Source organism: Micropterus dolomieu, linkage group LG10 (assembly GCF_021292245.1).
Source record: "Micropterus dolomieu isolate WLL.071019.BEF.003 ecotype Adirondacks linkage group LG10, ASM2129224v1, whole genome shotgun sequence".
Taxonomy (NCBI): domain Eukaryota; kingdom Metazoa; phylum Chordata; class Actinopteri; order Centrarchiformes; family Centrarchidae; genus Micropterus; species Micropterus dolomieu.
The window spans coordinates 23,323,040-23,349,511 of record NC_060159.1 but is presented as its reverse complement, the minus strand read 5'-3'; the positions used below and the strand labels follow the sequence as shown (position 1 = coordinate 23,349,511).

Here is a 26,472-nt window from a genome sequence, read left to right as displayed (position 1 = left end):
GACAGAGGACACTCGTTTGAGGACCACCAGGTGCACATTTTAGACAGAGAAGATGGATGGTTTGAAAGAGGTGTCAAGGAAGCCATCTACACCAGGGTTGAGAAGCCGTCATTGAACAGGGGAGGGGGTCTACGCCACCACTTATCCCCCACTTACAATGCTGTCCTTTCATCACTTCCCAGGAAACTCAACAAACGTAACCTATTGGCCTCAGGTGAAGATACCAACGATGGTCGTTCAGTCTTGGCCACCGGTAGTCTTAACGACCATAACGACTGTCGTCACAGCAACCAGGAACACTAACGAACCAGCGGTATCGATGACCCGGGCCAACGACCCCACTGAGGTTAAATAGCTGAGTTTCCCTGCCAGTCAGTCAGAACTGAAGAAGTCCTTTGGATGAGGGACGAAACGTCTTCCAGTATCTTCAACCAAGTCCAGTTGCCCTTGACTTTAACCTTCGTTGGATAACTATGACCTGGATGACTGAGAATCTTCATAGACTACACAATTACATGTTTAAACTAAATAAACAACTCAAATCTTGTTACACATGTGCCTGGGAACAAATCTGACTCAGTCAGGGTATGTGACTCAATGTGAATCTACTTGGGGGTCCAAGTAGATTCACATTGTCTACTGCAGAAATCTGAACTCATACAGTGTAGACACTGTATTTGCTACGGCTTTATGACTGACAGAAAGTTCAGACTGTAACACTCAATTGACTCCCTGTTGCCTTGGCAACAAAAGATGAGAGGGACTGATGGTTTAATGTGGGGGGTATTAGAGACAACCAGCTGTGCACTGCTACAACATCTGTATCACAAGGTGATGGCAGAGGGACCCATAGTGTTTGCGGTAATTAGTATGATTTACAAGAGATGGTAAGAGGGTAGCCTGCCAGGTGGTGTGTGTGTGTTTGTGAGCCGGCGGCAGGTGTTATGTGTGGCTACATCATCTTACATAGTCGTCATCCCCATTTAATTTCTGTTTGACTGCTGAAAAATTGTAAAAACCCTGAAAATCTAAAAATCTAGTGACATATTACTTGTCCTGTAATTTCTACTGTCCTGTTTTGTCCTGTTTTTATTATCTATTTAACTCAAAACTTTGAATTGCCATGTTGTTGAAATGTGCAATACAAATAAACTTGCCTCGACTTGAATTCAGCTTTTAAAATGTCAAAAAATAGTAAACACTGCCAAAAGTTCAAGATGTTGTTCTCACATGGCTTGTTTTGTCAGTCCAATCTTCAAAGATGAGTTTTTGATGGTCAGAACTTGATTGATCAACTATTAAGCACTAATCGACTAAACGCTTCAGCTTCACCTCTGGCGAACTATAAAACTGGAAAGTTATAATCCTGACGATTTTTATATAATCAAACAGTATTTGCAGCAGTACATTGCTACAGCTCCTCTTTTCACCCTGTGTGTTGAAGCCTTCGTTTTAGCTATGGAGTGATACATCTACAAGATCTTTGTTGGGAGTTGCACATGCGCAGTTCCTAGTTAAGGACTACTAGCCAATAAGAAGCAGAGATGGGCGGGTCAGTGAGAAGCCAGTAAACAGCTTCGATTCAGCTGTATGTATAACCAGCTTAGCAACATGGACTAGAGCAAGAGTTTCAGAGTGGTGAGTTATTAATCTGTAAAAACAAATATCCATAAAGTTTTAACTGAGCTCTGTCTCTACATCACAGTAACAACTTTATGTCCATTGACTGCCTGGAGGGTAGCTAGTGTTTGGAAGGGAGAGGAGCAGCAGGCGGACGTCTTGTCACTGTGTGCTGCAGATCAGTGTGTTTTTCCACCTGTGTTTTTTAGGGCGTGTGAGACTAGATGCTAGGTGAGCATTATGAGGCGTATTTTCTTGTGACGTCACAAGAAAGCAGAAGAAAAGACTGGACCACAAACAAGCTGTTTTCAGGCAGTTCAGAGCAGAGTTTTCTGTGGGAGATGGGAACTCCTTTGGCCAAAAGCCTAAAAGCATAATATGACCTCTTTAATTGTTAGTTGTTCCTACTGCTGCTTCAAAGTAAAAGCATGGGATGGCTTTTATTGTGAAATAGTCAAAGGAAACCACGGTTGGTGTGATTGTTCATAAATGCATTTACAAAACAAGCCAACAGTTATTTTCAGCAGTTTTTTGACAGGAGGTCAGTTTGAAATATTACGGGCAGAAATGCAACAACAAGAACAGCCACAGTGAGCTGTGAGATGAGGAGCTGCAGGCAACAACAAACTTTACTGTCCTCTGCTGCTGTGCGGAAAGCTACTTGCACTGTACTGTGACATCGAAATCAGACCGTGTAAACAGATTGACCAGACGCTCCTCTGTTGTATTTCTAAAAAAGTATCTGCTCAACGAGTGTTTGCTGGCCGCAGATGTGTAGGACCTAAAGTATTAAATAGCTGTTACCATCACTGTTACCATGGGAGTCACTAAATAAACCAGGATTGAAATCTTATTAATCAGCTGTCAGCAGCTTTATTCCAAACATATTGGCATTACAAACAGCTTTCTAAATATCTTATCAGTAACTTCTGCATGTGTATAATACAGATATGAGTCTCCTTCTGGTTTTCTCACTACAATAGCTTCCTTGGAGACTGTGGGTGAATGTGTTTAATAGTGTGAAAGCCTATTCAGAGGTGTCTACACATTGTGCATTTATTATTTTATTTATTCTAGTCGCACAATCTTCACTCCGGTCATGAAAGAAAGAGAACTAGAGACTACAGAGGCTATTTTTTTTTTTTGCTTTGCTTCCATGTGCCAACAAAAAAATAAAGCTGGTGTTGAGTCCACAAATGTTGTTGTTATTATAATCAACTAATGAGTTTTTGTGGAGACAGCTGTGAAGTTTTGATTTGTATTCATTAAACAGGCAGTTCAGACAGTTTTTAACATGTATAGATCCTTCCATGATTAACTGGTCCTACCTGTGTCCGGTTGTTCTCCAGTGTTTTCTCCAGCTCCATCTTGGCAGCAGCTAACTCCTGTTGGTGGGTTTGTCTCAGGTGTTCGATGGCCGATGCGTGGATGTGGTTCAACTCTGATCGCAGAGAGGCTGATGGGCAAGGTGTGATGGAAGAATCATATTTTATTTGTACAGAAGATATCACACATGAGGAGACAAAGTGTGTTTGCACATGTTAGATTCAGGGATTTTATGTCTTTGTTGAAAAAAAGCCTCCTCCACCGTTTAGTCTGCTTGCAAAAAGTGCTCATTAGATGCAAAGGCATTTTTATGACAAAATAAATAAAAAGTATTTTTTTTATTTTGCACATAAAGCATAGTGCTTTGCCTGCCTTTACCCAAGTGGCCTTTAATCCCCACTCCAATGAACACCTTTCATTGCAAACAGTCTAATGGTTTGAAGATGTATAGAGGGGGACCACATGCTGCTATTAGCTTTTTATTTGAATGAAAGACCAATTGAAAATATCAGAATAAAGAAATACAGCAGTGAAAGCTTATTTCTGACTGATCACCGCAGTTTTTTTAAATCATGAAAATATGTAGAAAAAGACCCAGGATTCACACATACACTCCCAACTGAGCACACACGTCTCTAACAGATTCAAACAAGGAGAAGATGAAAGAAACAGAGTGGGAGAGAGATAAACGAGAAAAAAGGCAATAAAAGGATGTCAGGATGTGGGAAGTGAGAGATAGATGGATGCAGCTCTCCAGTGTCAGGACCATGACATGAAGGTTAATGGGAGACAATTTTTCACAGCACAGTACTGGTGTGTGCACTAAAAACTGGCTAAAGCTGAGATTTTACTTCACTTTCCAGTTGTGTTGGTCTCTCTTCGACTTTCCGATGATTTTCTCATTGTACTTCACAAACAGTCTACTAGGTATTTATTTAAGTGTTGTTCCTACATTACCTTATGATTGCACCATTTAGTATTTTTAAAGTGACAGTGCCAGCCACATGAATCAAAGAATGTGCGTATTCAATCCATTCTAGTTTTGTCTGAAGTTCAGTGTATTAGAATTGTCCATGATGTAAAATGTCAATGTGAGCAAATGTGAGAATTTGACCATAATAATGCAGTGCCCCATCTGCAATGTTGAGTGGAGTTGTTGACCCGATAAGCTTTTAAGGGATTTGTAATATAAAATTGCATATTAACTACAATATGTCTGTGAAGATTCTCTGTCATACAGGTCATAGTTGTCCAAGGTGGTTTAAAATCAAGGGCAATTGGACTTTGTTGAAGACGTTTCACCTCTCATTCAAGAGGCTTCTTCAGTTCTGACTGAATCAGAATCCCAGCTATTTATGCCCCATCCACACAGTTTTAATAATACGATCTCCGTCCACACCAGCGTTTTAGCTGCGTATCAGAGTTGATGTCCGTCTATATTAAAACGACTGAAAACACGCATCTAGTGGCCGTACACTGGGCATGTGCGTGGCGGTGTAAACATGAAGCAGATGGTCTCTCCCTTCCGTAGTTACAGAAGATTTGGCAAAAGAATAAAGTACTACAGACGAAGAACGGCACAAGATATTTTTTGTCATGGACCAATAACGAGCTGGGACTGTTACTGAATGCAACACGGGAGTTAAAAGCGGCTGTGGCGGCAGAAAACAGACTGGGAGGCGTTACAAAGTAATTATGGCGACATACACAGTACAAGTGTAGGCTATAAGTGTTATTTGTGTTTCTGCTTTGCACGACTAATAAGACCCAATCAGAGAGCCAAACTTGAGCGTCTGCATCATTGCCCTCCGGAGTTTTAAACCTATAAACGGGGTCGGCAGCATTTTCAAACTCCTCCATTTTAGGTCTTCGTTTTCGCCGAAAATGCATTAGTGTGGATGCGGCCTTAACATCTGTGGGGTCGTTATCAGGGTGATGGATACAGACACCATTTCTCAAAAGGGGAGGAGGGCTAAGACACCACTTTTCCCCCACCTACAATGCTTTTTTTGAGATTGAACAATTGTTCAGACTTGGCCTCATGTGACTCCAACAGCCAGGAGCACTCATGAACCAAGCACATGAAAGCATGGATAACAGCAAAACAAGCACTTTTTGTGGACATACTTTGATGGGTACAATTTATTGCACCTATTAGGTCATTTAGCCTCTAAAATACGTAAAGTAAGGGTCAGTTTTATTAATAAAAAAGACCAAAAATTATACTTATAATTAATTCAATTTATAATTATATTTATATAAGAAACCAGCCGTGTGTTATGCAAAGACAGGTATGGTGACATTGCAAAATTTGTACTTGGGCATTTTGAAGTAACTTACATCACTATTTACTACATGAAAGGATACTTTTACTTCTCAGAATATTCACGGTGCCCTAAATCGGTGCATTCCTAAGTAATTTTATGGAACAAGGAAATGTGTCAAAAGGTAATGGGACGGGGAATCTTTTTAATGTGTGTACCCACACACACATACAAACCCACACACACACACACACACACTCTAAGACCGTACCCAGCATGGCTTTGCCCTCGTCCTCCAGTTCAAAGCGGAGTGTTTGCAGCTCTTGTTCTGACTGCTGTTTGAGAGTCTCGATGCTCTGGCGGTGAGCCTCTCTGAGAGACTGCAGCTCTGCATGGTGATGATGGCGGAGACGCTCCTCCAAGTCCTGATGGGAGAGATGAGAGGGGGAGGAAAAGGGATGGTGGGAGGAAGGGGAACAGGGGAGGGTGAGCGAGGATAGAAGGGCAGGGAAATAGGGAGAAAGAGGAAAACAGAGAGTGGGAGTGCCAGAGGGAGGAGAAAGTAGGGTAGAGAAAAAGAAGAGAAGATTTGTTGATAAAAGACGTAGGAGGAGATGATGAGGGAGGGAAAAGTAAGAGATGTGGAAATTGAAAGTGAGGCAGGGAGAGATAGAGAAGTATTTTAGTATTTTAAATCCTCTGTAAGGACTGAAGGACAAACCGGCAAATCATACACTGACTTAAACTGCACTGAAACATCTGACTATTTTTACTGTATAGTTTGAGAAAAAAAAAGAGATAAGATCACTTCATGCATCAAAATGCATTGTAAAACATTCAGCCTTTTATTTTCAGTCTCAGATTAACTGTATTGGTGACAGTTTCAATAGATTACTGTGTAGAACAGCCTTGACTATAACCAAATTCAATCGGAAGTCTCTAAACTGAAGAGTATTTCAATAATAAAAAGTCAAAGTAATATCTATAATTTATTTATTTAATAAAGTTTTTTCTACTGTTTCTTTTTTGTTGAGGAAAATAGAGGTTAAGGTCACCTCTTATGTCAAAATACATACAATTCTCACAGACAATTCTCTTATATCTAAAGTCTTGTAAAAATGTTTGCAGACAGTTTCAGTAGATTTCACTTTAGAACTACCTTGACTTTTTTGTAAAAGTAACTCAATCAACTTGACATTTCTTTTTCTATAATACTGACATTTAGTTCAATATATTTTCCTCAGTCACACTGAGCAACAGTTAATATTGCTATTTGCTATTTTAATTATGGAGTCAGATGAAAGTCATAAAGGATTTTGTGATTCAATTTTTAAACAAAATTATATTGGGATTGGGTTACAAGTTTGTTAAACTACAGAGTGAGAAAACAAATGAACGATATCCCAGCAGATTTACTGGTCATTTTGTGACCAAAGGTGATGGCACAGTTGAACTACAAGGGGCTGGATTAGTAAAAACACTTGATAGTTAGGTGCATTATGGGCGTGTGTCAGTCAGCTAATCTCTCTGTGCACTTCCCACCATTATGTACAAAACATTTCCTAAAACACAGAAGAGTCCAGACGAAAGATGAAAACCCTGAATTTACTGAAAGTTTTCTGTGTGTACAGACATCCATTAATGTATTGGTGGAAGAAACAAGGGTCTACACTAATTTCTTAGTAAAACATGTGTTTCCACTGTTTTGTTAATTACACCCCCCCGCCCCAATTAATTTATTACATTGTGCTCAGTTAGTTTCATCCAGCTGTTGGTGATCAGAGTTGGCTTCTTCTTAACAACATATCAGAATATTCAATCATTTTTACCATAAATGTTTTTATGATTGATCACAATGATTTCACAGAGTTTCTCTGCAAGGTCGTTTTTCTTACTACAGAATTTTTATGGATGCAACTGCTAGAGCCAATATTAAGTTGTTGTGCACTAGTTTTTCAGTATGTTGCTTGCATACAAAGTGATGACTGGGTCTGCACCCATCTACCTAAACTCTATAATACAATCAAATGTCGCTTTGGATAAAAGCGTCTGCCAAATGAGTAAGTGTAAGTTTATAAGACTCAAGGTTTATTTGCTGTATCTATTTCTAAGCCTAGCGCTGTTTTGTTTTGTTTTTCTTTAGTACCAACAATAACTTCACTAATTGATCGCTCTCAAAGTTCAACTTTTAATTTACAGGAAAATGGTCTATTATCCAGAGATCCATACATAATTCATAAAACCTTGTAACACTAAGGAGTCACATGACACAGGGGAGGACAAAAATGGCTAATTGGGCCCAATTTGGACATTTTCACTTAGGGATGTACTCACTTTTGTTGCCAGCGGTTTAGACATTAATAGCTGTGTTATTTTGAGGGGACAGCAAATTTACATGCTGTACACTCACTACTTTACATTGTAGCAAAGTGTCATTTCTTCAGCGTTGTCACATGAAAAGATATAATCAAATATTTACAAAAATGTGAGGGGTGTACTCACAATTGTGAGATACTGTAACATCAAATATTATCTTACAAAAACTGTTTAATGCTGGACTGTACTATACATATTTTATTTCTCATTTGTGTTTTATCTCACGGTTCTTATACAGACAATAAGCTGCATTAGCAATGATTTTGTGGTTGTGATTCATAACCTGCCATAATATTTTCTGTGTACATTTTGAATATGAACTTTAATTCATTGTCGGCTAGCAACAGGCCTTTGCAAAAGGATTTATCAAATGAAGGAAATGTTTCATATTAAAGAGAAAACACAGCTGCTGTTTCTTCAGCAGTCTTAGAATATCTGAGATCTCATTTTCATTATTACACAAAGCCCAAAAAGCACACCACTGCAGACAAGAAAATTGCTGTTCACACTGAGTTTAACCCATTTCTCTTTGTCAGTAAAATATTAAGGTGCCATTTTGCAAATTTTAACTAGAAACCCATCAACAAGGAACAGGAAAATGATATTCATTGAAGGTAGGCAGCGACATCTGTGGCATTTTAAATCGCCAATATGAAATGCCTTTGGGAAATGATTAATGGAACGAAGAGAGCCCTGAATATTCAAATGAACCTCACTCTGAGTTGGCGGACAGCAGATTCTTAGTGTTTGATGGGGCACCCATGCTGTTTTCATGGGAACACTGAAAAAGCCCCGAATGCAAAACCAAAATGTTACAGTTCATTAATGACAAGTTTTTGTGAGCGGATGGATGATAATGTTGTTCACACGGTATTTAGTTGTGTATCCACTGAAAATGATACCACTATTACAACAGACTGCCAGTCACTAACTCTCATGCCATTTCAGAACCTGTTATTTCCTCCCTGTCCGGCGGTACTACCCAGTGTTTCCTGCCATTCAGCTCCACATGGCCTCCACATCCATTTTTGCACCTGCTCCCAAACCCTTATAATCAGCTCTCGAGTACAGTAAATACACACCTGTCCCCTAGCCTCATTTCCTCATCATATCATCCATTATGTATTCTGCTTTATTGGTCCACCATTCCTGTTAACTCTGCCTTACCTGTCTGTCTCGGAGTTCTTAAGTCTTTTACTGTACATCGTTCACCAAGCCATTACATGCTAAAGGTTCTTTCCATGACTTTCACTGACTTCACAGGTTAGTGATGTTTTGTATTAAGTATTTGCAGTTTGTTTCCTGTTGAGGCATGAGTTTTGGCAGCGTGCAGCACATATTGTTGTGTTAATATGTTTGCTATACAATCTTGTTGTATGTTTGTACCTGTGAAACACACTGCTTTTATGCAGTGTGAGTTCAAAGTCAACCTTTCCACGTTGCTGTTTTCAGTGGTACTACTCTGTAACAATGGATCCACTTGTTTAGGGTAATTATGACACCAGGGCATCACAATAAATATGGCATTAAATTGATGATTATATATGTTTAAAGACACAAGCTGTAATTCTGTGTTCATGTGTTAGGGCTTCAGTTATCATGTGTTAATGCCAAATATATATTTAAAAAACAACTAAATTATAGTATTTTTATGTCACAGTTTGTCTCTTTTCTCTTCCTGTAGAACATTACATTTACATTTATTCATTTATCTGACACTTTTATCCAAAGCAACTTACAATTGCTATACATGTCAGAGGTCGCACGCCTCTGGAGCAACTAGGGGTTAAGTGTCTTGCTCAGGGACACAATGGTGTCTCATCCACTGCGTCATCACCACCAGAACAATATTTTTATATTATGATTATATTTTTAATCATCTTGAATTCAACATACAGTAAATGTATCAAGTCAAAAGTGATTCAGGCGACTATCGAACTCCACTCTTCATATTAATAAAATCGCACTTGACTGTTGTACTGATTTGTAGTAGCTAGTGATGTAATGGTGTAGGTTTGGGTATCATTTTGCAAAAACTTTGTTTACATTTTTGAAGAGTAGTTGAGGTTTATTAATTTGTTCCTCCTTCTCCTTCTCCTGATGTAACAAGGCAGGTGAGGGAGGTGTGGCTGAAGGTGAAAAGTCCTTTAAGGCTCTGAATGGTGGCAATTTTTTTAAGCCACGCCCCTACTAATGAGTGATCCTACCAAATCTTAAAGATTAAATTTAAATCCCTCTCGTAATTATACTATGTTTTTTCACTCAGAAACACGTCACCTAACAGAAGCTAAGGCTGTTCTGTTGTTCTTGTGACTTTAAAGTAGCCCCACTAATCCTAATCGCTGACCAGATATACAAGTAGGAGGGTTTGCCACAGTATGAGAAAGTACATTTTAAAAGCCTCTAATCTCTCTTATTCATTACTATTGATCATTGGTCTTTTTGTGCCATGGGTCAGTAAAAACAATACCTTTTATACCTTCAATTAAAGAGAGCCTATTAATTACTTCTAACCACAGTGACTCCTATAATTACAAATTGACTGTAATGTTGTTACGGTCACCTCCCCATCTCTCCTCTCTGTGCTGTTTGAGTGTGGAGGCCTGGTTGTTCAATCTTCATTCCATTACTGGACAGTCAATATTTGTTACTTTGCTGGTGGGTCAATCCATTTAACTAAGCAAGAAGAGGGGATACTGACCAACAAGAGGGAGGGATGAACACACATGAGAGACACTGAGACAGTGGTCCTCAGGTCCTGTGGCAGGCTGATCCAGCTGCTTCAGCACACGTCTTAATCCTGACCCAGAGGACAACTTAAAGACCCGAGTGGAGGGAACTGAGGCGTCTAAAAGGGATGTAGCTTAAAAGCGTGTCTGATATGTATTCAGGTGCTAGACTGTTGAGTGATTTAAAACCCAAGAGAAGAATTTTAATGCCTAAATCAACTCGCAGCCAACACATCGACTTTGACTCAGCTGGAACTTGTTCTCTCTTTCTGGTCTTAGTCAGCACTCAAGCTGCTGCATTTTGATGATCTTCAGTTTATTCAAAGCTTTCTGGGGCAGACCAGAACAGAGAGCTTTACACTAGTGGAACCTGTCGGAGATAAAGGCACAACCTTTTCAGTATCTGACCGTAAGAAATGAGTGAACACTGGGACTGAGTATGGAGGAGAAAAAAGTTGGGAATTTTAGTTAAGGATTTTTAATGTGAACTTTTTCAATTTCAGATCAGATCATTAATAACGAAAGAAGAGACCTACGTCTATGACCTAAGATTTCAACAATATTAGTGGCCGATTTATAGAATGTGACCATTTATATTTTGGTTTTATTAACTTTATTAACTTATGTTTCTCAGCCTGTAGGAGGAGCTCCTGGTTCATTGTGTAATATTAAGGAGGATCTATTGACAGAAATGCAATAAAATATACATAACTATGTTTTCAGTCGTGTATACTTACATAATGAACCGATTTAGAATGAGCTATTTCGATCTATATACACCGTCCTCTTGGACATCTCCATGTTGCGCCGCCATTGTTAGGCCAGACAAACTGCTCTACAGTTTTCACAGCCTTTTTGTTGTTGAATTTAAAAATTAAATTGATATAAGATATCGTAGGTGTCTGTGTGTTGTTTATATGCTCTGATAATGCTAATCCAACACATCTTTGTTGTAGCGCCCATGTTAATTCCACATTCTGACTTAAGAGCACATGAACACACCGAAGTTGGAAGAACGACTTCACAACTCCGGAAATGGCACCATCCGAGCAAATTAAGCGCAAATCCATCCAGCAGATGTCAAGATATTTCACAGGAAGGTGAAAACCTTTACCTGCTCATGGTGTTATTGTGTTCTTGTATCATAGTAACCTCAAAAAGTAAGTCCTCAAAAAACTTTTGAACAAATTTAATAATGGTAACCGGTAGGACTATTGGTGAGAAGCAATTAACACGCTCATATAATTTCAAGGAAAGTGTCTGGCAAAAGCCATTAAGCAGCCACCAAGCAACCATTAATGCCACTGATATGGTATATGTCTTAAATAAACACTTTGAGCTGGTTCCTTTAGGGTGGAAGGTCTCCCAGGGCCCAGTTTTCCCAGTTAAAAAGAAAAACTGCAGTAACTTACACTCTAGCAATTAGTTTGCATCCTAAAACGTTATCAGCAAGACCACTGATGTCTTATTGTTTTCTTTAACTTATAATTGGTTTTAATTATTGGATTTTACTTAGCGTAAACCTTTATTGTGTTAAAGAGGTGGTTTTATGCTTTTTGGCTTTTTCCCTCTCCTTTATTGAGTTATATATCTTTTTTGTGCATGTAACAGGTTTCCAAAGTGAAAAAGCTCAAAGTCCAGACCAAAGGGAGTTCCCATCTCCCACAGAAAGCTCTGCTCTGAACCGCTTGAAAACAGCTCGTTTGTAGTCCAGCCCTTCACTTCCTTTACTTGTGACGTCACAATGAAAACGCGTCATAAAGCTTGTCAAGTGGCTAGCGGGGGTCAGGCACGCCCTCAAACCAAGCTAGTCTGAGCGGAGGCCCTTTGGCTCAACTCGCCTTTGTTTGGTTTTCCATTGTAGAAATGTTGTACTTGTACCTGCTTCCAGGTACTTTTTTTCGTATCACCTCACCTCCGTGGAGGTTCCAAGCGAGCTGAGGGATACTGAAATGTAACGTGAAAACATGGCTGATTGGTCAGAGAGAATATTCACTATTCACTGCATCATCATTGCTGCACCAGACAGAGGCCAGCAACAGAAAGTTTTATATTTTATAGTTTTTGTTTGGAATTTCATAACTGAATCCACTTCTGAGAACTTTTGAGAAATCAACTGTGTAGATTTCGAATATTGACAGTTTTACGAGAAGCGATGGCAGAACAAAAATGTGCTTGAATATTTTCGTAGAGGAGCTCCGCAAGTGGCTGCGGGGGAAGCCTGTGCCAAACCGCGGAAGAGGCGTGCGGCCGGCCAGCCGCCCGCTCACAGAGCCCTCTGCTCCCGCCGTCACACAGACCGCTGCAGCAACAACGGCAGAGGAAAACACAGCTGGAAGAATTCATGCCGCTTATCTGTCTTTACATTCTGAGTAATATTGTAACGTTTTAACTTAACTTAAAAAAGAGAAAGCTGTGTGGATCGCTGGTGTGTGTGTCGCATTGAACCTTACGTCGCGGCAGTTGTGGGTAGCGTCGCTATGACGACAAGCTACGTACTATCTCTGGGTCTGCAATAGAAAACGGAGCAGGGCCAAGTAGAGTCGAGTCTATCGATTTGCGCTTTGGTAGCATTGAGAGTAACTTATACCATCTGCTAGGTTACGGTCGCAGTCTGAAGCGGCTTTGATTTGGATCACACTACCTTGATTCTTACGACCTGCCCTTCTCTGCTTCTGATTGGCTAGTAGTCTTTACCTGAGAACTGCGCATGTGCAACTCCCAACAAAGATTTTGTACAAGTAATATGCATCACTCTGTAGCTCAATAGCAGAGCATACAACACATAGGGTGAAAAGAGGAGCTGCAGCAATGTGCAGTATGAGAAAAATATGGTGTTTTTTGAAAATTAAACCATGTAAACCTGCTCTGGTACAACCACTCATTAAGCTTGAGCATAATACCACCTCTTTAAATGATATTGACAGTTACTCTTTCTAGCTGATATGTCTTCTTTTGTTTCACTGTTTCTGTACTGAACAAAAAAGTCAAAGGATCACCAAATTCATTAGGATTCATCCTCTGGGGACCATGAATGTGTGTGCAAAATCTATTGGCGATCCATCAGATTGTTGAGATATTTCAGTCCATATCAAAGGGGTGGACGGACCGACATTGCAACCCTAGTAGAGCCCCGCTAATATGGCTATATAGATAAATGAACTAGTGGCTTTACTACCACATACAGTTAATTTTGTATTATTTGTATTAATATCCACATGTCCTCAAGAAAGTAGACTTGTAGACATAGTAAAACACTTCACCCTCTGAAAGTGAGCCAAGTCTGAGAAATAAAATAATTTAAAAAATAATAACATAAGTAAGACAAAAGATGATAAGCTAATCAATAAGCTGTCAATTGCTCCAAGCACACTCACTGCTTCTATTTGTAGCCTTTTGGTAGCGGGAAGTCGGAGAACTAAATTAGGTTATGGGAATGTGTTTGTGTAGCAGGGATTTGTAAAAACTTTATTACTCCCTGGATGCAACTGACTGCGAACTGTGAACAGATAAGGGCAGACAATGTGAATGTACCTCCCATCCACCCAAACACACATAAAGCACACGTACACAAATCATCCCTCTAATGCCTCCACTCTGGATAATTGAGTTTTCTCTCCCTGTACTGCTGACAGAAATATAAACACCCTGTCACCATAAAAGCCCTCCGTAAAGCTTTTAACACTTTATTTTTCCCCTGCTTATCAACTAAGACTGTGACAGAAGAAAGAATACTCCAAAAGAAGGTGGTCAATTGTGCGGTTATATTGAGGGAATGTGCACCAGCTATTGTGTATGTTTGCATCAGAGAAGAAGCAAGTGGAGGAGGAGAGGAAGATAACAGGGAGGAGCATGTTTGTCAGAGCAGTCAGTTTGGTTTACAGGAAAATAATGAAGACCGCAGATTTCATAAGTGCTGTGTGACTCATACCCTTTCTCCACATTTTTACTGTAGGAGTTGCCAAAAACACATCATAAGGGAGCTCCTTCCTGACCTCTATTCTGCCGAAAGCATTAATACAATTACAGCGTCCAAGTCGGAAAAGGGATATAGAAATGTGATATAGCTGATACAAATCGACCTTGACTGTGAAATTGAAGGATTAGCATTGAAGAACATTTCCTTGGCACCTTGAGGAGTGTGTATGTTGTGTTTGTGCAAGCATATTTTGATATTATAAAGAGGAAACACAGAGCTGTCAGTATATCTACTTGGTGTAGAAGCTGTCTGTTGTCGGTGAGATTGAGAGTGAGTAACGATGGTGATGACTCACTGTCAGTCTAACTTAGACTCTGACAAGGCTCGATTGGATTAAAATGTCATGGATGGCTTCTCCCGAGGAGCTTCTCTTGAGAGAAGATGACATAAATTCTAAAGCTCATAGTTCACGTGTTCTTTTAAAATGTTAACCTTGTTTGCACAGAATTATGGGATAATAACACTTCTGTTTAGAAGAATGCAAAAATTTAGTGTGCTGAAAATGCAGGTTTTCTGTTTTTGCTTTACTGCAGTGGTCTCACATCTACAGCCATTATGCTAGATCGATATTCATTTGAGAATAATAAATTAAGGTGAACAATCTACAACCAGGGACTAAGGGAGGTTTTGTTCCAGGGTCAATGTTGCTATTGTTGCACATCAGATCACTGTCCATGGTGCTGATTTAGTCTGCGTTTGGGGCGTGCAGCCAGTTGCTGTCCATGGTGCTGACTCTGCCTAGTTCTGAGGTTATCCACCACACTGCTGCCCTACTGCACTGAGTCTGAGCTATGCGCCACAGTGTCCCACCAATCGGATTGCTCAGTCTTGCCTGCTGTCGCTCTGTCAGGCTGCATCACATATGTAGTGAATAACGTTACTGGGAAAAAGTAAAATGTTGGCAAATGGCAGCATGACTGGACAAGAGCTACTCAAATTGACCAGGTTGATGTATCAGCTGATTATATACTTTATATTTTTCTGCAGATGTATCGTGTTGGCATATGTGATGGCTAATAGGTAACAATGTTGTTTGAGGTAATTTAGAAACAGGTTCACAATTACATAGTTTGCCTACCAGGGAGAAGTGATGAATGTAACTATAAAAATTCCTACTCTACTACTATTTTGGTTAAATTCAAGAAATACTGTTTATTGGTTTTGGCCACAAAAATCAACTGGGTTCTATTTTTGACCACTAGCATCGCTCTGGAGCCATGTTTTGAAGACTATGTCCCTGTTTTGTTTTGTTTCAAGTGCTTTACTAACACATACATGTAGATGCACAAGTGCACTCATAAGCATGAAATACACATTTGTGATGACTTCATAAGTCAGTTAGTTATTGCAATGATTGACAGTTGGTGGGAGTAACACGCCAAGAAACACAGTGATGTGCCAGCAAGAGTTAGCAGCTAGCATAGCAACCATGATGTAAACAATGCCGAATGCATTCACCCAAGACATATGTCTAAACATTTGACTTCACCATGTGATTTGGTGAATGCAAACATAGCTGAGTTTCTTCACAAGAAAACTCCACAGGGTATTTTTTTAGTATCTGCTTTATAAATATTTATATTTACGTGTATGTGTGTATGTGTGCATGTTCGCCACCCCTACCTTCAGGTCCCTCTGCCTGGCGTGCTCCATGTCCTTCATGGAGCAGCAGTGGACCTCCTGCAGACGCTGCGTTCGCCTCTGGTGCTCCATCTGCAGCTCGTCCAGTTGATTCCTCAGGTGCTCCCTCTCCTGGCTGAACTGGTGCTGCAGCTGCTGCAGCGACGACTGGGACTGGGACAGCTGCATCTCCAGACTCTGCTTCAACAGGGAGATCTAGAGAGGGACAGACAAAATAATAAATGTCGGGCTGGAAGGGAGACCCTTACTGGGACAGTTAAACAAGCCGTTTATACATTTGCATACATATGCGTCTTAAAAGGAAGCGAGCGGGCCTTATACCTCCTGGTGCAGGAGGTGTAAGGCCCGGATCAGACAGAATGCGTTTTTTGCAGAAAGAGGCACCTTTTTAAAAATTGTATTGTATTAGCAGTGAGGGTTCTGCGCGTTGTTTATCCTCGCTTTTTGGGCGCCTGCTGTGCCTTGGGTTTTGGAAAGAGCCCTCTGAGCGCACAGCGTTGACAAAAATTCAACTCTGAGCAGAAAACGCTCAATATCATTCGCATTTCTTTTTGCATTGTCCAGTCGAATTAATGAAGAGACTCAGTTATGGTGATGGAAGTTTACATTTGCTTGGATTGTCTGGAGACTGCAACAAACTGTCCCCTAGTCATCCTAAAATAAGCCTTGAACCAGAGATGCTCACAAGTCTTTGAGCTAGAGTCCAAGTCAAGTCTCAAGTCTCTGAGCTAGAGTCCAAGTCATGTCTCAAGTCACTTGTGGTTATAATGAGCGTTCAATCCAGGCTGCTTATAACCCTGCATAGCTATAAGGGATTCTCTTCACTTACAGAGCATAACCATGTAATGTGCAATCCAATCAATGACAGCTTAAACTCCTGTAAGTCAACACATCCCGCAGACTCTCAAACTCAAAGTGTGACATTATAACTAAATAATGATCAACAATAAACCTGTAACCTGTTTGCAGCCGACGTTAATAATTAACATGATGGCAGCCAGCAACTACCACAAGTTTGGCAAGCAAACAAACTCATTCATCTTTTCATGATGAACAACATTCGGACCTAACATCCGGTAGGTCGTAGCTAAAGCAAGAAGCAACCTATTGTTAGATGGCCAATGCTGAGCTAAACATGTTTACTAACCTCAGGTTACTAACCTATTTTGTGTTCAGCGCTTCTTTTGTTTGGGCCTTGTTGTATGAAGTTTTAAAGCCAAAGTTTATGATGAATGGCTCAGCAGCTGCCGGTGTTTGTTGTCCTCTCTCACGTGTGGCCGTGTGCAGCAGATACTACGAGTTACGTAGGTAGGCTATAGGTAACGCAGGGAGGGGAATAACAGCAAGCTCATCAGACATTTCCTAAAAATAAACACGAGTCCCGCACCTTGAGTCTTCTTCTTTACCTTTATTTAACTAGGAAAGTCACATTGAGGTTAAAACCTCTTTTACAAGCGAGACCTAGTCAAGACAGGGTCAGATAGCAGGATCAAACAGATAACCAAGCAACAATAAGAAACCAATCACAACAACATCCAAGTCTCAAGTCGAGTCTGAAGTCACTGTGTGTGCGACTTTTTTGAAACTCGAGTCCCCATCTCTGCCTTGAATCGACCATCATTAAGACGAAGCTCCTGGACCAGCTGGTGATACTACCAGCGGTGTCTCCTCTCTCTGAGGGTCTCATGTACCCACACAGATCTCTGTTTTAAAGCAGATGTTTTTAGAAAGAAAAGACACAGACCTGTGAGTTGTGATCAAGTTTCTGCTAATATGACAGTTTTTCCTTAGCAGCAAACCAAAGATTACAGATCGCTGGCGCTATAATGTTTCATTAGACTGACAGGACAGCCGATTCGGAGGTTGCCTAGCAACATGGGAAAAAAAATGCAGCGCACTGCCTTTTTCTAAATTCAGCCAAAAAAGGCATTGCTGTGAACCTCGCTTTTTCGAAGCTGCAAAGCGCTTTCTGTCTGATCGGGGCCTAAGGAAGTTTAAGGCTGTCTCTGGGGAGCAGAGCTTTATGCAGCAGAAGGGCAAAGAAGGGGTGGTAATCAATTAGGCTTAAATAAAGGTTGTAATTTAAGGCTCGAAAAATAAAGTTTCTTACTTTTTGTAAATTAATTGTTAGCAGTTCACTGTAGTACAAAATAAATGTTGGCTAATTATGTAGTGCTCTAGAATTCAGTGGGAGCAAGCAGCATGATTCATCAAATTAGTCTGTCTAGACAACTTAAGATAATGAATACTCATGCAAGTGTAGAGATAAAAAAAAAGTACAACCTTGTACAAACTGCTTTGACAATGCTGTATTTAACTGTGGTCATGACAATAAAGCAAATTTGATAAAGGAACTAATTTGGAAACTTTAGCATTTAGAAGACTACATCCATTATTTGGGTGACCTATGAATTGCTACAGAAAGGTCAACCAGCTGCTGTGTGAAGATCCCACTTGTCCTCTTTGTCTAGAAACTGCAACACTGCTACTGTTACTCTTTCACCTCCTTCACAGTGATGATAACCTTATCTTTTCTTTAGTCCTTTAGAGCAAACCCAGGTGAGACCTAAATTACTAATGTATTCGTCACCTTTTGGATCAACTTGCAAATCATCATACACGAGATTACTACGCACGACAAAGAAAGACTCTCTGTGCATTTCGAATTTGGAAATGATATTATGACTGAGATATGAGTCATCCACTGTGTCAGGAGATTGGATAGCTTTATTAACACAAGAGCATGGTTATTTATGCTGTGTTCTGACCGTAATATTACCACTTATTATTCATTACTCGTTATTACTTGCTGATACAAATGTGTTTCTGAACTGTGAACAGTGTGGAGGGTGATTATTACTATTATTATTACTTAGACCAGTGTTGATGTTGGGGACAACTGGGTGTCATGTGAAAGGGGGTTACAAGTTCAGAGTAAGGTTGGCAACCATAGTTTCTATTGATAGAAGGGCTCATTTCTGGATGTTTTAAACCTGTGTTATTCTTTTTTTGTCTACCAGGGAGGTGGCGCAACAAGCTGTTAAGTGCAACATTGACATATTATCACTAAGCGAGTTGTTATTGTTAAGACCCCTCCGTTGTGACTCCCTGCCGAGTGACAGCTGATGTGTGTGTGAGTGTGGGTTTTGTTAATTGCTTTGTTTTTGTTGAGTGTGGTATGCTTGGTGTGTTTTGGTTTTGTCTATTTCTCATTCGCTCTCCGGTCAGGGAAATGAGTGAGGATCCTGGGCTCGTGGCTTGGTAGTTCCCGCACCTGTCTGTTATCAGCAATCAGCACACCTGATCTCCATCCACCACTCACCAGCTCCATAAAGACAAAGTCCTCACATCCAGTCCCCACCGGATCACTGAGTCGCACAGTATGTGTAAAGAGACGTACCAACCCGTCAAACATAGTAAGAATAATTACTCTGTTTTGCCTGCCTGTTGACCCACTCTGTTTTCTCCATCTGCAGAAATACAAACACCCGGATCTCATCTCTGCCTGCCAGCTGCTGCTCTCAGCCACACTGGATCAGACCAAGCTCACTCACTCTGCCCGCAACGCCATCCACTTCAACACTGGAGAGTACCCCCAAAACCGTGATTCATTCCATCACCTTTTGAACTATAAATAAACCTGTAAAAGTGTACTGATTGTCTCTGTCTACATTTGGGTTCTGATCTAACCCCTGACCATTACAGTCAGCATGTTAGTAAAGTATGTGCTTATTTTTATTTTCATTGTTTAACTCAGCATTGACCCTCATTTTGGGAATTGTTGGTTCTCTGTTAGTAATATATAATCTAAAACCTGCTCTATGAAAAGTGCAATGAGATAACTTTTGTTATGAACTGGCACTATTTAAATAAAGCTGAATTGAACTGAAGGTGTTGTGACTTTACTTGATAACATCAAAAAAAAACTTGTCTTTCTTTTAAAATCCTACCTAGAGGTCCAGGTGTGTTTACTTCATATATGGCTAACTGTGCACACAAGGCTACAGACCTAACATCACTCTCATACCTCATTACATTGTAACAGTGTCAGTTACAATTACATTAATATTTATTAATGCTGATACATATTTATAGTTGAACTTTTTGAAAACATTCTGTGAAGTATCTTGTGTGTGAACAAAAGTTAAATAATATTTTGTAAAAAGTATATCAAGGCATCACTGGCACTGACTTAATTATCTGTTGAAATACAGGCCATCAGAAAAGAGTCTGCACCATCATTTGGTTTCCAATCAGCATCTTCTCAGTCAGTCAGTGCGTATCTATCAAGAGATTGACCGCTGCTCTGATTTGACATTAGAAATAAATATGGTTCAGCTGATTGCAAGGCGTGAAGCGGACGCATTCATCACTGGATGGGAGCTGATGGACGGCGTGTGCGTGACCACAGCCAGCAGCGGAGGCACACGGCATGCAGAAATGAACATAAATAAAGCCATCGACACTGTTTGCATGTGTGTACGATGACCAAAGGAGAGCGTAGTCACGCTACATTAATATTACCAGGCGGTCATTAGCAACAGCAGCCTGCTCCGGTGTATTCACCACTGCATCAAATAATGAATGCCTGAGTGAGTTTGTCCACCAGTGAGTAAGTCAGTCTAGCGCAGATAGGAGGTCTTAATGGGGGCAATTTTTTTTATACTGGTATAATTACAGCCATTCAAGCTGTAGGGATCTGGTATTTTGTGTTCATAGAGATCAGCAGCCCAAGTTGAAGATTAAAACCATATCTAACCAGTAAATGGAGGGTACCTCCACTTATCCTCTACAACCACGACTAATGATCATCTTTCTCTACCTTTTAAAATTTTTATTTTGTACATTATTTCTTTTGTTCATTTAATACTTTTGTAAAGCAAATAAAACATCAAAAACACTGCATCACAGTGTGATTGTATTCCTCTCTGTATAGTTAGTAAGAATGACCAGTTTGGAGGCTGGTCAACACCCACGCATTCGACACATATGCCCATACTGTACTGTACTGAATACAGATCCAATAGTTTTACCTGTTCCAGCAGGTCCTCCACTTTCCTCTGCCAGCTCTCCCTGGCGCTGCTCAGTTCCTGCTCCTTGCTTTGTGCCAGCTGAGCCATCGCTGAGGCCTTGTCCTCCTCATGGTCCTCTCTCAGCTCCTCGCGTAGCTTCTTACACTCCTGCCTACAACACAACAAGATACACAGATAATTGCATTTATGTTTTAGGTACTTGGCTAATGCAACGTGATTCAATATACCTGCAAAATAACCAGCAGCTGTGGATTGCAAAACTTTCTAAAAAGCCAAAAGCAAAGAAAGCAAAGCTCAGTGCATTTACACTTAATAATAAATGCAATAAAAACTGGGGTTGGCCACATGATCTTGAGGTATAGCAGCCTATGAAAATTGTCCACCAGCTCCTGAGAAAAATATCTAGCTCTTTAGCTGCTAAATGCTCCGTTATGTTCCCCAGCTAGTCTCTAACTGTGTCTGTCTGCCGTTTGTTGCTGAGCAGGTAGTGTACAGTGGGCTTTTAGAGCTTTTTGCTAAAAAACAGCTGCGGCCAAAAGCAATGCTGTGAGAGTGAACTAAAACAGTGAAGTCACATTGCACATACTGCAGTCATTTGGTCCATTTTTGATATAAAAATATTAATTGGTGCCGCTTTAATTTATAGTCCATCTAACAGAGCTTTACTCTGCTGCAGCATCAATCTTATTCCTAGTCAGTATGGCTAATTTGATGCCCTTTCATTTTACCAGTAAAATTACTTTCAGCCCATTTTTTAAGTTGCAAGTTTGATTTTGGAAAACTTTGTAAAGCTTCTCAAAACGTATTTGCTTGTGACTGAATTACCATAAAATGAAGGCAAGACCTGAAGGATTACCTATTTTTAGTAAGTATAAAGACCCTGTTGATTTTTATCCCACGCTGGCATTAATTCAAACCAATGGCTGCCTGAAAATAAGAAATCAATCTAATATGTTAATGTATGCTTTGATTACAGACGTAAATGCAACTTATAGGTCAACAAGCTAATCTCCAAAAACTAAGGCACCTTTTAGGCACCTTGCTCTCTTGTTGTTGTGACCTGTTTTTGTTGACATGACTTTTTATTATGTCTCACAAGTGCAAAAACAATATCTGGTGAAAGAAGAAAGTCAAACAAACAGTCAAAACTTTGCTACCAAGGTAAAGAAGAGAGCTTCAGAGAGCTCAATATTTGGTGTAGGGGAACAATAAATGGACCTTTATCAGACCTCAACACTGCATCTGTTCAGCAACCATCACTCTTTAACACTGCTGCTAACAGCACTTTATGTGTGTGTGTGTGTGTGTGTGTGTGTGTGTGTTGCCAATATAATAGCTGTGTGGGAGTTGAAATGGCAGCTGTTAAATGAAGTATCGAGGCAAACACATTTTTTTTTGTCACTTTGAGAGCCAGAAAGTGTCAGACTGAAGGCGGGCTTGAGCTCACACACACACACACACACACACACACACACACACACACACACACACGCACAGAGAAGTGCAGTCACACACCAGACAGTCACGTTCATCATGCAGCACGCTTGACACGTGTCATCATTCATGTCCTCGTTCAGTATAAAGCACGCAGTCACGGACGTCGATGCACACATGCGCTGTCTCTACCTCTCTCTCTCTCTCTCACACACACACACACACACACACACACACACACACACACAAGCCTTGGGCTTCAAAAAGCTCTGGTCTTCCTAATAAGCAGCATTCTATAGCATCTGCTGGGCAGGAAGTGAGCTGAGGGCAGATGGAGAGAGGTAAGGAAAGTGCATGAACGCAGGGTTGAAGGAACTGTCAAAGATGGAAGAAATACCGTGATAAAATGTGGGATAATTGGCTGAATTTAACTGTCTGTGCTGTGAGATGTAAGGTACATGTGCTCATTTAAGGTGTGCATTTGTGTGTGTGATTATGCATATGGACTTGTATCTTGCTGAGAATCTTTATTATTGTGTGTATGCCACAGTTATAAGCTCATCATCAGCATCACATCACGTGTTAGTGTAACTGGATTGTATGGAAGTATATATATAAAAACACATATGAATTTACAATTTGTCTCCAACTGTGGTTTATAACACTTTTCACAACTTCAAATAACTGTAAAATGAATCTCACTTTCTCTTTGTCACCACTATAAAATACATTTTTTAAAAGCATAGAGTGAGAACTGTCTGTTGCATGTGTGTTTTATCACCACAAGTAATTTTATTTCCATGTTATTCAGTGGATGTTTTAACCAATGTGGCTAAACAGAAAGTGTGTTCTTTTGTCAAAGTACTATTTCCAAGGTCAATAAGGAACATTCATGCCCAACACTTCTGTCCAACACTTCACAATTTTCACATCAAAACAGTTTAACAAAGAAGGCCTCTGAAACCTATTCAAAGTTATTGGTAACCTCCTTGTAAAACTCAATTTTCAGATGTTATTGACAGCAGCTATGGCTGTAAAAGAATTACCAGGAAATTATGTATTGAGCTTCAGCAATGGGGTTTAAAAGAAACATGCATGTTGTGTTCAAAGTTACATTTTACCAATAAAAACTTTTCACAAACACTCATATAGGATTAGAACTACTGTACGTGGTAATGAGCGTAATTAAACATTAGCTGTCCCTCTGATATTTACCTTGCCAATGTCAATGTCAAATCACAGGCGGAAGTTTAGACACGTATTCCCAAACGCCTATATATATCTGTACAAAAAACCTGCTGGAGGCTTCTTACGCTAACTCTGCTCCAAGATTTAAGATGCCTGAAGACTCAGATTGTACCGAGAGGCAAAGTCAACGCCCCATCTTGAAGGAGCGACAGTACAGTAGCTCTCGAAGAGGACCTGAATTTCAACATCCACTTCATTCGGTAATCCTGCAAGCTCTTTCCGTGACTATGCTATCACAGAGAAACCATCTGCTTAAACTGTGAAACGGCGATTAAGGCCAGCCTCCTTAATTCAGATGGCTCAGTAACCACAGTGTACTCACCCCAACCACCAAATGAATAGATGTTCTCCTGAGAATAAAGAGCTGCGCGTAGAAAGACAAAGGAAGGTGAATGAAAGGTAATGGGAGAGGAGGCCGAGAGGAGGGGAAGAGGCACAGATACAGAAGAGCTCAGTATGAGTATGCTGGTTAATATGTGTTCTTTTTTTGTTATTTCTACAGTTTGTGAGATTTATTTAATTGAATTGGCCATGGTAAAAGAGACAGTAGAAAATTAGAACAGGCATTCCCTAATCTGTCTTTGATGCAGCCATTTTTAGTCATTAACGTCACACCATCATTGCTATTACTGTGTGTAATACCGTTTCCTTTGAAGGAATGAAGGAAATATTAAGTACAGTATACAGCAGGTGAAATCAGCTGAATTTACGTGATTGGTAAAGTATGTCCCTGGTAGGAGGAAGGTTATGTTTGCAAATATTTGGGTGAAAAAAATTCATACTTCTAGGGAGTTATAAAAAGATTTTTTTAAACTATCTGAAGAGAGGCTGATGACAGATTTAGGTTGTGATGATTCCTGAGATAGGAGAAGAAAGATGCTCTAGGTTCCTAAACTCCTTCCTGGCATTTTAACATAAAGTCTTTCATAAAAAAAAAAGACTTGACACTTATTGGCCCTCTCTTTTTGTTGTGCTTTTTTGAACTCTCTCCTTAAAGTTGGAAAGGAGCGGATCGTGAGGCCAATTTAAACTTTTAAAAACACTACGGGATCCTGATCTGAGGCTTGGTTAATACTCATGCATATACATGAATATGTTAATGTACAGGTTTCTAAGTTTAGTCTGACCAGAAGACTGCTTTGAGGTGCTATACTGCAATTCTCTCAAACACATGATATCTTACCTCTGTATGGATCTCTGGCTTCTGACCTGATTTAACCCCATAAAGGGATATGATTTTATGATACAGGTGTTTTGAAATGCTATCAAAGCTTCTAAGTATTCAGATGCATTGTCCATGTTCAAATAACGAGGGCACAAGGGAGAACAAAGGACGAGAGTAAAGTAATAATAGAAGTAGAGTGGAGAAATAAAAAATATTGCAGTGTGGTGCACAGATATCCATGGGCTCAGAGAGTGAGGAAAGGCTAAAAACATCAAACAATATCAAGTGTGACCTTTACAAAGAGCTGGGGCATTAACAGATTTAACAAACCTGTGGGTTGAGAATGAGTAACTGCTTAAGATGAAACTACACAAAGAAATCATCAGGTAGCAAGAGTAGCAGACCGTTAATACATTTTCCTGTTGAATGGAACAGGATCCATAAACAAGAACACATAGTATACAAAAATACAATTTTGCCCTATATACAACATGAAATACAATATACATATAAACAAAATCATGACAAGCGTTCTTCAATTTGATAATTAAAGAATTGTGATCAAGATATGCACAAAATGGGATATTATACATGTGAGACTGCTTCGCAGAGAAGGTGACCAGCTGGTATCTTGCATCCCTCCATGACCTGTACACCTCATGGACTCTGAGGCGTGCAGGAAAGATTGTGGCCGACGCCTCCCACCCCGGACACAAACTGTTTCAGTCACTCCACTAAGGCAGGAGGCTGCAGTCCATCAGGACTAAAACCTCAAGGCTCGTGAACAATTTCTCCCCATCTTCAACATATGTAATCCGATTCTTTTATTGCACATGGAAATAATTGTATATTCTGTTAATTTCATGTTTTTACATATCTTTATATTTATACAGGTTTATATTTATTTATGTATGTGTTAAAACAATTTGGTAATAAAGCTGTTTCTAATTTTCATTCGCATTTTTGGCATGTCTGTACTGCAGTTTCTTGTTATTTATATCTACCCATGATATCATCCTGAACTATTTATTCTTCTAGCTTTACTTGCCATTACCATTACCCAGAAACAAGAAAAAACAAAATATTACACCAGTAGTGTTTCAAAACAGAGTTATCATTTTGGAGGATAAATATCAGTCAGAGATATCCAGTCAAAAGGATTCAGTCACTTGGAAGCAAAACAGTTACAAACGCTGCTGTGCTCAAAGGCGTGCCCTTTTCCGTGTCTGTGCCCCAGGGGACCGTTGTCTCATGATCAGTCCATGTTTGAGATATCTGTCTGATTTCTACCATCACACCAGTAAAATGGACATGACCGGAGTCCCGCTTGAGGTGCTCACAGCATTGAAAAATGGCTTTAGAAAAATTCAACAGCAAATTCCCTTCGCAGAAACATTGTCCCAATTACTCTGGATAATCCACAGACCTCACTGTGAACAGCTTTCAATGGAACTACTTCCGAAAAAAATGTCCTTATGAAAACAGTTGACAGTGTGTTCTGTGGATTATCCAGGGTAAGTGGGGCACTGTTTCTTTTTTTCTAATTTGGATGAACCATCGCTGGTGCAGTTTTTCCAACAGTCAAAGCTATGTATGTGGTGCACAACTTAAAGCGGTGCAGTTGCAGTTATATGCATAACCCAATCTTCACCATCAA

General features: G+C 40.0%; 1 protein-coding gene across 5 annotated transcripts in view; it reads right to left on the bottom strand.

Annotated features, from left to right (window-relative positions):
- The window catches only part of fam184ab (family with sequence similarity 184 member Ab), a 144,826-nt gene that overhangs the window by 31,480 nt on the left and 86,874 nt on the right, over positions 1–26,472 (bottom strand). For all 5 annotated transcript variants that reach the window (XM_046061143.1, XM_046061145.1, XM_046061144.1 and 2 more), the window contains exons 13-16: positions 20,969–21,119; positions 15,918–16,130; positions 5,482–5,635; positions 2,949–3,076 (exon numbers count right to left, since the gene is read on the bottom strand). In XM_046061143.1, the coding sequence (XP_045917099.1) occupies positions 2,949–3,076; positions 5,482–5,635; positions 15,918–16,130; positions 20,969–21,119 (646 nt within the window). The remainder of the gene's footprint in view (positions 1–2,948; positions 3,077–5,481; positions 5,636–15,917; positions 16,131–20,968; positions 21,120–26,472) is intronic.